This window comes from Triticum urartu, chromosome 6, assembly GCF_003073215.2.
Source record: "Triticum urartu cultivar G1812 chromosome 6, Tu2.1, whole genome shotgun sequence".
NCBI classification, from domain to species: Eukaryota; Viridiplantae; Streptophyta; class Magnoliopsida; order Poales; family Poaceae; genus Triticum; species Triticum urartu.
This window is the reverse complement of record NC_053027.1, coordinates 67,879,065-67,891,940: the sequence shown is the minus strand read 5'-3', so window position 1 is coordinate 67,891,940 and position 12,876 is coordinate 67,879,065. Positions and strand designations below refer to the sequence as shown.

At 45.5% G+C, this 12,876-nt stretch overlaps 1 protein-coding gene across 1 annotated transcript; it reads right to left on the bottom strand.

The window, feature by feature from the left end:
• Positions 1 to 4,690: 4,690 nt before the first annotated feature.
• On the bottom strand, positions 4,691 to 8,152 carry LOC125512812 (calnexin homolog). Its single transcript, XM_048677891.1, has 6 exons — positions 7,964 to 8,152; positions 7,798 to 7,867; positions 5,701 to 6,830; positions 5,444 to 5,515; positions 5,237 to 5,353; positions 4,691 to 5,150 (listed from the first exon to the last, which is right to left on the bottom strand). The coding sequence occupies exons 1-6, from the start codon at positions 8,033 to 8,035 to the stop codon at positions 5,022 to 5,024; spliced, it is 1,590 nt and encodes a 529-aa protein (XP_048533848.1). The 5' UTR covers positions 8,036 to 8,152; the 3' UTR covers positions 4,691 to 5,021.
• Between the last annotated feature and the right edge of the window lie 4,724 nt (positions 8,153 to 12,876).

Below are 12,876 nucleotides of genomic sequence, written 5' to 3'. Positions count from 1 at the left end.
TTGCGGCGGCGGAAAAAGAGTTTCGGGTGGCTCCCTGTTGGTTTAGGAATATTTGAGAATTTATAAGGTGGAATTAGGTCAAACGGAGTTGCGTGGGAGTCACGAGCTCAGGGGGCGCACCCTACCCCCCAGGGAGCGCCTGGTGAGCTCGTGGCTCTCCTGTAAGGCTTCTGGCCTCCTCCCCAACCTTCTAGGGTTGCTTCTGGTCCAGAAAAAATCACAGTAAAGTTTCATCACATATTTAGGAATATCTACTAATCGGAGATAAGGCTAAGAAGTGACCAATTGTACATCAAGTTTCATTGTCTTCTCGTGATGGACCTAATATTAGACTATTTTATCAACCATTGTACATGACCTAAGAGATCATCTCTTAATTAAAAGAAGGACGCATTTTCTTATTGTTTCTCTCTCCTCCACCTCATCAACTATAATACCTAAATAGTTACATGGTTTAAGCATGGAATAGAAGTTTGCAAGAGGCTCAAACAACCACCATCAGCTGACATCGAGGCCGAAACTTGTAAGGTACCACAACCACACACCAAACAACTCCACTCTCCTCTCGGAGCAAATACTCTCTCCAACAGCAACCCGACACGATATAACAACGACAGAAAACACCCACTATAACATAATTAGAACAGAAGCCAACATAGATAAACCCCAAAAAACCCGGCCAGCCCATGAAGCCCTCACTTGCTCAGCTTGGCTGCCTGCTCCTCTCGCTCGCGTAGTTTTTTCCGCTCGCCCTGCTACTAGCTCACAAAAATTTGGCTATTCTTTTTTATTTGAAAATTTTAGTTTAAGTAAAAGATGCTAAAGGATTTTAAAAATATTGTGAATTTTAAAAATCACGAATGTTAAAAAAAATATTTATGGATTAAAAAAATGTTTGCAAATTTGAAAACTATTCACAAACTTTAAAAATAATAGTGAACTTTAAATATCAGTGAATTTTAATAAATATTAATGAATCTGAAAAGGTGAATTTTAAAAATGTTTTGTATTTTAATGTTCACAAATTTTAATGAGTAGTCATGAATAAAAATGTGAAAGAAGGAGCAATAACTAAGCATCAAAGAACCTTATATGTGGGGCTCTCAACATCCTCACAATCCCCGAAGCACCAAAACACTTGGCCTTTTTCAATGCACAGGTGCTAAGATGGGTGCTATGTGCATTAAAAAATTTAGCAACTAAAGTCTCCAATGCTAAGTGCTTAGTTTGTTGTTGCTAAGCTTTGTTCATTTAACTGTTTAACAACTAAACTCTTCTATGCATAGGGCAAACTTCTTTCACCTAATTGTTTTGCATAGGTCCGCAAGTTTGGCATTGGTTCTTTTTGGGGTCACCAGGCTCCTCTTAACTACCTTGCCGCATCCGATTTTTTTTATCTATGTGCGAGTGCTAGCCCCACTGCATGGCAGTTTAAGGGAGACGATAGCATAAAGAAACTGGATAATGAGTCGATGAACCAAGTTCAAGAAGGATGAAACAAACATTTTAGGAGGTCTCTCTCTATCTCCTTTTATTTTTAATTTTTTGTTTGACTTTCCTTTATTTTAGTACATGACAGTAGTTTATTGGTCATAATCTTAGTTCTCAATTGAATTAATATTTTGAGATAACCATGGTAAACTTAGATCAATCGAATTTAATTGATATTGTTTTAGATATGGTGTTGCCCTTTCGCCTTTTTCTTCTCTTCTGATTATTAAAATAGAATTGTTTCTTTCTGATTTTAGGCCCATCAGAGCCTACGAGCATAAAGCTTACTTCACATTCCCCATTTTCAACACCTCAAAAAAACACATTCCCCATTTTCATCGCTGCATCCCTAAAAAAAGTACTTTCATCGCCACTTCCACTTTCCATTATCGCTAACTAAAATGCTCCATCAAACATTAACGGTACATTTTTGCCTTCTCTTTCTTTTTACTTTTCATATCAGTCTATCGAAGGTTCAAATGAACATGTTTATATGTTCCTTCCATGGTTTTACTATTTCCCTTTCCATAGATTCTCCATCTATATAGTGATATAAACTCGAGTGCGGCTAATCTGCACCCGGGCTCAGCTGCACCCACGCTTAGAAAAAAATTCAAAAAAAATACTAGAAAAATTCAAAAAATTCCAATTTTTTTTTTGATGGTAGATAATTTGACGCGTGAGGTGCGCCCCAAAATTCAACTCATTTGAGCATCTGAGCAGCTCTCGGCAAAAAAGACAAAATAAGGGTCTGTAAAAATGGTTACTGTTCACGCACTGTTTTGACCCTGATTTGTCTTTTTTGCCGAGAGCTACTCAGATGTCCAAATAAGTTGAATTTTGGGGCGCACCGCACGCGTCAAATTATCTACCACCACAAAAAAATTTGGAATTTTTTGAATTTTTCTAGTATTATTTTTGAATTTTTTTCTGAGAGGAAGCAGATGAGCCCGGGCACCGTTTTGAGTTTTCGTATAAATTCCCGTCGCAATGCACGGGATATTATCTAGTTTATCTTATCTGACAGTCCTAAAAAAGTACCATTGTACAGGTTATTACCGAGCAGGAAACAGACACATCTACCACCTTAGGAACTTGAAGCAAACGGATCGCCGGTCCCTAGAGGCGAAGAAGGAACCGGTTCAGCTCGTAAATTCAGAGAACGAACAGACCCTGTTGGCTCGCTTTTACCTGCAAAATGCGTATGTAGTCCAGCAAGTACGTGACACAACAAACTGAATCGAGGCTTCGCACCATGGGGGTGGGGAAGCAAGCATACTTGGAGATCTACGGCGTTACTAACAGTCCCTCTGAACATGAGTCACGAGGGAGCAAACTACTCCCTCCGTAAACAAAATATAAAAGCGTTTAAATTACTAGAATAGCGATCTAAATATTCTTAATACTCCTTTCATTTCTAAATATTTGTCTTTCTAATATTTCAATAAATGACTATATATGAAGCAAAATAAATAAATCTACACTTTAATATATCTCTAATATATGTCTGTATGTGATAGTCAATTTGAAATCTTTAAAAAGATAAATATTTAGGAATGGGAGTAAATGACATCAAACAAGGGCATGAGAGCAACTTCAATGGAGCGACCCATTTCGTCCGCCGCCGTCCGTTTGGATCGGCGCGGACAGAAGAGTCGGCCCAACGCGCCGACCCAAGCGGACGCGCGTCCGATTTCGTCCGCCTGTCTACCCATTCCCGACCCATTTTTGAGCCGGATTTGCGTCGGCGCGGACACGAGACGGACGCGCGCGCTCCCCCTCTCTTCTCCCCGGGTCTGCTGGTCGGTGGCACATTGGCCACTCCACATCCAACAGCACACCCTCGCCCGCCTGCCTCGTCGCCGACGCCGCCGGCCATTTTTTTCGATAGAAAAGGATGCATAGATACTTCTAGCGTACACAGATAAAAGAAAATATCAACTACTTGTCGCTTTCCGACTCCGACTCGGTAATGTCCTCCTCCGACGTCTGAATGTAGGCGTCAGCATACTGCTCGTCCTCGAAGTCCCAACCTGACGTTTCTCGTAGCTTCATTTTCAATTGAGCGGCCTACTTCCGCGCACGCTTGTCCTCCCGATAGGCGGCTCGCTCCGTCCTCCCCGCCTCCCTCTCCGTCCTCCTTTGCTTATAGAACTGACGCTCGTCGACGATGTCCTGCGGGAAGCGTTCGTGCCACACCACCATGGCTTCCACGTCCATCTCGGCGTTGGCAAGGCGACGCTACCGCCTTCGATTACACGACGATCTTCGTCGATGAAAAGCCGTGGGAGAGGCGCGAGATCATACGCCCGCTGGCTTGACACGTCAGGAAAATTCATCTGCTGACGAGGCCTAAGGAGGCGTCACGTCGCCACGTCGTGCGCGCGGGCCGCCTCCTCTGCGGTGTCGAAGGTGCCGAGGATGAGGCGTTTCGCACCAAACCAGATTTCGGAGGAGAAGACGCCAGAGCGGCGCTCGCGGACTCCGCGAAAATCCGAAGCGCCCAGGCGGCGAATCGACATGGTGGCGCAGAGGCGGCGAGAGGGGACGAGACGAGTGGGCGACGGACAGAGTGTGGAGGGAGTGCCTTCTTATAACAAGCGCCGGCCGCGGCGCGCGCGCGAACCTTTTCCGCATGCTGGAGCGCCAAAACCAGGGCGACAACATGGTCGCTGGCATGATCTAAGCGCGCGCGGTCATGAAATGGGTCGGTGCGTTGGACGCGCTGCCGACCCAAATTTAAAAGAAGGCGGACGTCGGGCGGGCGGCTGGCCTAAACAAACAAAAAACGAACAAAAGTACCGTCCGTTTCGATCGGGCCGTTGGAGTTGCTCTGAAAGAGTTGAAATTTGTGCCTCAACCACCTCTTTGCACAAGACCACACAGGCGTCTGGAAGGGAAATGACTCCACTTCCCTCAGACATCATCAGTTATATGCCTGTCAGCTACCATCAGAAAAATATATTGAGAAAATACAAGATGATGATCACTTGAACTGCACTCACCACTTAATCATTTCAAATACTTCACTGGCAAACCAAATGTCCCACTAGTGGCAAAATTTGAGACAATTGCCCGATGGAAGCAGATAGCTGCAATCTGGTAAAGCTAACAAAGACTCGTCAACCGAGACACCTTCAACTCGTAGAGCAGCTACCAAAAAGGTCGCTTCTAATTTAACCTTAGGTACCAACTCAACTGAATGAAAAGCAGTAATTTCTACTAAATATGGATCGGAGGGAGTACCTGATTTAGCACAGCACACAAACAACCGAACACAAGCTTCATGTTTCATCTGATATAAAACAAAAGAAATAAAAAACAAAAGGAAAGGAAAAAAAGACATCTCTTCTAGCTGATTCAGGACAGCACACAAACAACCGAACAACACGAGCTTCGCCGGCTCGTAATGTCAAGCGACTTAAAACTAGAGGTTGCTACTAGCAGCAGAGGGTTCGATTATACACTCGCGGCGTTCTCAAAAAGGCTATAACCGAGTCCTTCAAAATGTGAAGGCACCAAGAGTTAGTTTATGCGTCTCTTCGCGACCTTCGGCGCGGTGCATCCTTGTCATCCTCCTTGTCACCGCTGCTTCCAGCGGCGGCATCAGGTACGACGGCACTGGGCTTCTTGGTCTCAGCAGCAGGCTTCACAGGTGCCTGAAAGAAGCAGAAGCTACGATCAGTCGTTTGGTTCAGGTTTTAAGCAGTATACAGCAATGGCAGGTGTCAAGAGAATATGGTACCACTGGCTTCTTGCCACCAAACAGGGCTCTGAAGAGTACAGTCACAATGACGACGATAACCGAGGCCAAAATCGAAATTGTAATGTTTGGCTGTGTCTCTCCCTTCTCAATCACATCCTGGGAAACAAAGAGAAATTAGATGTCATTTTTCAGAGAAGACACCAAACTGTTTGAACACAGGACATAAGAAAGGATTTTGAGCCCTACAATGATCTTGGTCTTGTATGGTTCCAAGAACGGGATGTCTGCAACTTTGTACAAAATGTCGAAGATCTTCTTCTGCAGTGTGCATACCAAATCAGTCAGTGATAACATGCAAGCAGAGATACAATGAAGGATTCAGTAAAAAATATTTGCTGGAGATATGGAACAAAACATGAGTTTGACAATGTCAAGAAAAGTTCGTTACTTCACTGAAGGAATGTCAAACATAATGTCTGGAAAACGCCAGAAGAATGAATTACCTGGATTTCAGAAAGGCCCTCTGATGCACCTGCTGCAGCCTCCTCAGCCTTCTGTTTTTCCTTCTCGGCATCAAACTTGGGCTTCCATGTCTTCTCCCGGACAGAGGTGGCTACCTTCTCATTATCGGCAATAAGAATGTTGTCAAATAGGATGCCGTCCTGCATTGTCCAGATCTCAATTCCAATAGCGGCAATTGGGTCAAAGTCAGGCTTGTCAAGCTCAAAGTACTCTGGGTTGGGGATTTCTTGGGGCTTCCAGATTCCCTTGTAGTTGGGGTTGTCAATCAGGGGGGCATGCCACTTGCCCTTGTAGGCAGGGTTATCCTTCATCGGCTTCTTCCATTCACCACATCCAGGTGCCACTTCGCACTTGGGGTTGTCCATCTTGGGTGCCTCCCATTCGCCATCCTCCTCATCATCCCAGTCCTCAGGCTTAGCAGCCTCTGGATCATCAATTTCCTCAGGCTCATCATCCAACCATCCTTCTGGCTTGGTGGCCTCCTCATCCACAATTTCCATTGGGGCATCCTCATCCCAGTCATCGGGCTTCACCGCAACTGGATCAGGGATCTTAGCTCTCTCGTCCCAGTCCTCTGGCTTCTTGTCGTCAGGGTCAGGAATAGTCTTTGATGGAATAAGTGCCGGCTCAAAATCATCAGCAGACAGGAAGTTTGCTTTGCTCTTCTCCACCCCATCCACCAAAATTCTGACCTCGTTATCCGGCTTCAAGATAGCCGTGTAGACATGAGAGAGCTTGTCATATGGGACAGAGGGTGGGGACTTGAGGTGATGTTCAACGTATTTGCCAGTCTTAGGGTTCTTGTGCTTCAGGATGAAGTGAACCTTGTTTGTTGAACCACACTTGTCAGGACCAAACATAATTGTGTACGGAGTATCATTATCAAAGTCCTTGGCGTTCCATCCGGTAGCCTGAGGACGGATGTACTTGATATAAGCACCTCCACACTCAAGGCCATTCTGAAGCCTCACTTCAAACTGCAGGACAACTGTCTCATCCTTCAAAATAACCGGGTGATCAAGTTCTTTGATTATGGCATATTTCCTGGCAGGCTCACTAACAAGGAGACCATAGTCTTCATGGCCATCACTCTTTGCGTGCTTCCATACACCTGCATGGCAGATTATATCAACACTTGATACATATAAGTGCTATACAAAAAGTATTGGGGAACAACAAATTTTGACAGGAAATGGAGTCGAATGGACAACAACAAGCTAGCTGCCTGGCAAAACCTAAACTAGGAAAGGCATGGGAAACAACGCATACAATCAAAGAACAAGAAGCATAAGTTCAACACATAACCCCAATTCATTAGGGGGGAAAGAGGGCATGAACATGAATGAACTATAAGACAAGACTTGCAAAGAACATGATTCTACAGCTAGCAGTCAACTAACGGTATACCATCACAAATCACCATTCCATTTGTATCATCAGAATCCCGATCAAAAAAATCAAGTCATAAGGTTGCCAAGCCATAAATCACCTAGTAATGTTACATGGTTAAGAGCAAGGTGCTGCATTTTCCGTCGACCATATGACATGCTTGCAAGGAAATGGAACATACAGCAACAATTTTAATTAACCTGATGCAGAATCATGTGGATATTGATATACAGACTCAAAACATACTGCCTTCGTTCCTCCGCATTGTTCTACCATACTGAAATGCCGAACTGACTACTAACAAGCTAACAACTGTTGAGCGCTTATCATCACCAACAAGCCCATGGCAGAGGAAGCGTAGCGGATCCGCACTAACGCATCACCATAGGTACGATAGGAACAAAGGCAATATCTGTCTGATACGTGCGGCACAACATGTAACATGTTCTGGATCTCACCCCCCCGAACGCATCGCTTGGGATAATTCCTCACTGCCTCAACTAAACCATTGCATCGAATTCCACATAAAATCGTCTCACAAAATTAGTAGATCAGATTCAGAACCTCATAAGCCAGTGGAACATCGCGCGTAACAGATCAGAAACCCAACCACCCGCTAAACCCACGCACGGATCTCTCACAGATGTAACAAAACAGGCAGGCAAACAATGTAAAGGCGAGAGAATTACCTTTATACTCCTCCTTGCCGGACACGATCCAGCTCCCGTCGAAGCTCTCGTTGAAGGACTCGTGGAACAGCTGCAAAACCACACGCAAAACATCACAAATCTCACCCAAAATTAAGCAAACAGAAAGAACTGGATGCGGCGGCACGGAGACGGAGAGATCAATTACCGGATCCGACGCGCCGATCTGCGCGAACAGCGCCGAGATCACCAGCAGGAGCACCGCGCGCCCTCCCATCATCCTCCTCCCCCGCGATCTCTCTGGAACTTCCACTGGTGTCGATCTTCGAAGCGACCGAGGCTGGGGGAGGAGACGGGCGTAATTGAAGGGGCGATGCGGAGGGGCTGGACGGCTGGGATGAGGCGGGGTGGAGGTTGCGACGGCCGAGATGCGCTGGGCGGGGAAGCTGTGCCGCGAGACGTGGCGTGAGTCGTTCCGGCCAATCAGGGGCTGCTTGGACGGGATGTTGGCCAACGGGAGGACGCCACGTACGCGTGCTGACGCCTGGACCCACCGCTGGCTCCACGTGGAAGCTTTGGGCGGTTTTTTCCTCTCACTGACTTTGTCAGATCTTCCTCGAGACTCGAGTGGCCTTCTCTTCTGTTCAAAACATGTCTTTTTTTAGCAACTAAAACACTTTATTCATACGCGGCTGGTGACAGAAAACCAACCCCCCCAAAGAAAAAACCACGGGAGTTCGTCCAACGCTCCGTCACAAGTGCAAATAAACTTGCATAGCATAAAATGTGCTGTAAAGTTAGCTCTTAAATATGTATTGGCGATGTAATAAAGCACGAAGAACAGCGTGAGTTTCAGAGATTCACCACCTCTTCTAAGCTATTAATCTCCATCTCCACACGTACGCAAACCATCTAAGCTTGGCAAACAACACACCTTCACGAAGAGCAAAGGCCTCCGCAGCAAGTGGATCTATAATGCTCTGTCATGGCTTGATCCAAGCGCCCAAGAAGGCCGAGGGGGATCTAGCGACCCCCCCCCCCCCCCCCCCCCCCACACACACACACCTCACAGGTGTGCCTCCGTGGATATACCTGCATCAGTGTTGATTTTAATCCGCTCGGCATCCAGTGGTCACCGCACATAACCTGACAATCAAACACAATAAGAGCGAAGGAAAGGGTGGTCTCCTATGCAGCGGGAAGTTGAGCCCTCGCCCAAAAAACTCTCGATGGAGCACGTGCTCGTCGTCGGTCGGAGCTTCATTCCTGATAATCCTGTGCACCAGATCCACCGGCATTGGTTTCTTCGACACCAGTTGGTCGAGCTCCTCAATGCAGGCAGCCGACGGGAACCACTTCCTCCTGGTTTCGTTCACCACCCACTTCTTCGGCTCACCATCGGTAGTGGTCCTCTTCTGCTTCCGCTCTGCGGGCACGATCGCTTGGGTGGAGCACTAGACGCGGGTCTGCCACTGACCGGCCTTAGTCTTGGCCATCTCGACGGGTGCATAGAATTGAAGAAGGGAGGTGTGCAAGCTGCGTGGAGCGTGGCAATGGTGGAAGAGGCGAATAGACAGAATGCGCGGGGATGAAGAAGGAAGCAGAAGGAAACTTATCCTCTTTTCCCCCCTTTTAGAGTCGTGGCGGTTACTGTAATTCGGCGAGCCTCACGACACGACACGAGCCCCACGTCCTATGTGGTTTCACGTTTCGCGAGATGGGGATGAGGGATTCGAGGTGTCCTCATCATGATGAGCCGGAACCAACAGTCTAGTAGCCCGATCTAGCAAGACAAGACGAAACTGGCTCGTGACGTTTCCACCTGCAGGCTACATGACATTAAACCTTGGACTGCGCAGACACACGAGTGGTAGATGAGCCTCAGGAGACAAACACAAGCCACAAGCCACATACAAGACTTAGCCGGAAGCTCTGAACTTAGGGAGCCCTCACCGTCCGTCCTACATTAACCAGGAAGTCTTTCCAAGAGCCTTTGTAGTGGGCAGGCCCGCGGGTATAAGGCCAAGCTGAAGGAAATATGCCCTAGAGGCAATAATAAAGTTGTTATTTATATTTCCTTATATCATAATAAATGTTTATTATTCATGCTAGAATTGTATTAACCGGAAACTTAGTACATGTGTGAATACATAGACAAACATAGTGTCCCTTCTATGCCTCTACTTGACTAGCTCGTTAATTAAAGATGGTTAAGTTTCCTAACCATAGACATGTGTTATCATTTGATGAACGAGATCACATCATTAGAGAATGATGTGATGGACAAGACCCATCCGTTAGCTTAGCACTATGATCGTTTAGTTTATTGCTATTACCTTCTTCATGACTTATACATGTTCCTATAACTATGAGATTATGCAACTCCCGAATACCGGAGGAACACATAGTGTGCTATCAAACGTCACAATGTAACTGGGTGATTATAAAGATGCTCTACAGGTGTCTCCGATGGTGTTTGTTGAGTTGGCATATATTGAGATTAGGATTTGTCACTCCGATTGTCGGAGAGGTATCTCTGGGCTCTCTCGGTAATGCAGATCACTATAAGCCTTGCAAGCAATGTAACTAATGAGTTAGTTGCGGGATGATGCACTACGGAACGAGTAAAGATACTTGCCGGTAACTAGATTGAACTAGGTATGATGATACCGACGATCGAATCTCGGGCAAGTAACATACCGATGACAAAGGGAACAACGTATGTTGTTGTGCGGTTTGACCGATAAAGATCTTCATAGAATATGTAGGAACCAATATGAGCATCCAGGTTCCGCTATTGGTTATTGACTGGAGATGTGTCTCGATCATGTCTACATAGTTCTCGAACCCGTAGGGTCCGCACGCTTAACGTTCGATGACGATTTGTATTATGAGTTATGTGATCTGATGTACCGAAGGTTGTTCGGAGTCCTAGATGAGATCAAGGACATGACGAGGAGTCTCGAAATGGTCGAGACGTAAAGATCGACATATTGGAAGGCTATATTCGGACATCGGAAAGGTTCTGAGTGGTTCGGGTATTTTTGGAGTACCGGAGAGTTACGGGAATTCGCTGGGGGAAGTATTGGGCCTTCATGGGCCTTAGTGGAAAGGAGAGAAGGGCCACAAGGGGAGGCCGCGCGCTGATACATCTGCAACGTATCTATAATTTTTTATTGTTCCATGCTATTATATTATATGTTTTGGATGTTTAATGGGCTTTATTATGCACTTTTATATTATTTTTGGGACTAACCTATTAACCGAAGGCCCAGTGCAAATTGTTGCTTTTTTGCCTATTTCAGTGTTTCGCAAAAAAGGAATATCAAACGGAATGAAACCTTCGCGCGGATCTTTTTGGAACAAACGCAATCTAGGAGACTTGGAGTGGACGTCAAGGAAGCAGCGAGGCGGCCACGAGGTTGGGCGGCGCGCCCAGGGGGGCCAGGCGCTCCCCCACCCTCGTGGGCCCCTCGCAGCTGCACCGACCTACTTATTTCGCCTATATATACTCTTATACCCTAAAAACATCCAGGGGAGCCACGAAACCACTTTTCCACTGCCGCAACCTTCTATACCCGTGAGATCCCATCTGGGGACCTTTTTCGGCGATCTGCCAGAGGGGGATTCGATCACGGAGGGCTTCTACATCAACACCATAGCCTCTCTGATGATGTGTGAGTAGTTTACCACAAACCTTCGGGTCCATAATTATTAGCTAGATGGCTTCTTATCTCTCTTTGGATCTCAATACAAAGTTCTCCTCGATGTTCTTGGAGGTCTATTCGATGTAATTCTTTTTTGCGGTGTGTTTGCCGTGATCCGATGAATTGTGGGTTTATGATTAAGATTATCTATGAACAATATTTGATTCTTTTCTGAATTCTTATATGCATGATTTGATATCTTTGCAAGTCTCTTCGAATTATCAGTTTGGTTTGGCCTACTAGATTGATCTTTCTTGCAATGGGAGAAGTGCTTAGCTTTGGGTTCAATCTTACGGTGTCCTTTCCCAGTGATAGCAGGGGCAACAAGGCACGTATTGTATTGTTGCCATCGAGGATAAAAAGATGGGGTTTATATCATATTGCTTGAGTTTATCCCTCTACATCATGCCATCTTGCCTAATGCGTTACTCTGTTCTTATGAACTTAACACTCTCGATGCATGCTGGATAGCGGTCGATGTGTGGAGTAATAGTAGTAGATGCAGAATCGTTTCGGTCTACTTGACACGGACGTGATGCCTATGTTCATGATCATGCCTAGATATCATCATAACTATGCGCTTTTCTATCAATTGCTCAACAGTAATTTGTTCACCCACCATGATATATGCTATCTTGAGAGAAGCCACTAGTGAAACCTATGGCCCCCGGGTCTACTTTACATCATATTATTTTCCCGTCAACTAGCTATTTCCGTCGCCATTTATTTTGCAATCTTTACTTTTCAATCTATACAACAAAAATACCAAAATATTTATCTTATTATCTCTATCAGATCTCACTTTCGTAAGTGACCACGAAGGGATTGACAACCCATTTATTGCGTTGGTTGCGAGGTTCTTATTTGTTTGTGTAGGTACTAGGCGACTTGCGTGTAGTCTCCTACTGGATTGATACCTTGGTCTCAAAAATTAAGGGAAATACTGACGCTACTTTGCTGCATCACCCTTTCCTCTTCAAGGAAAAACCAACGCATGCTCAAGAGGTAGCAAGAAGGATTTTTGGCGCCGTTGCCAGGGAGATCTACGCCAAGTCAAGATACCAAGTACCTATCACAAACTCTTATCCCTCGCATTACATTATTTGCCATTTGCCTCTTGTTTTCCTCTCCCACACTTCACCCTTGCCGTTTTATTCGCCTCTTTTCTGTTCGCCCTTCTTCCTTTCGTCTCTTTTCGCTTGTCTCTTGTGTGTCTGCTTGCCCTGATGGCCTTGCCTAAAAACGTTGATCCTCACCTTAGAAGGTTGGAAGAAATTGAGAACAACGTTAGAAGCTTCATGTCTTTGCAATTTGAGCATAATAATTTCTTCAGAAACGAGCTTAAAGAACAAAAAAGTTTTATGGAGTACATGAATAAAGAGCTTGATGATATGTCTAAGGAATTTTATGGTTT

What these genes read in the sequence shown, in the direction of transcription:
- LOC125512812 (XM_048677891.1), bottom strand. Translation starts at nt 8,035, where the DNA reads ATGATGGGAGGGCGCGCGGTGCTCCTGCTGGTGATCTCGGCGCTGTTC. An exon ending in AGGGCCTTTCTGAAATCCAG is followed by an intron (nt 5,516 to 5,700) that starts GTAATTCATTCT and finishes TGCACACTGCAG; the next exon opens with AAGAAGATCTTCGACATTTT. An exon ending in TTGGTGGCAAGAAGCCAGTG is followed by an intron (nt 5,151 to 5,236) that starts GTACCATATTCT and finishes TGCTTCTTTCAG; the next exon opens with GCACCTGTGAAGCCTGCTGC.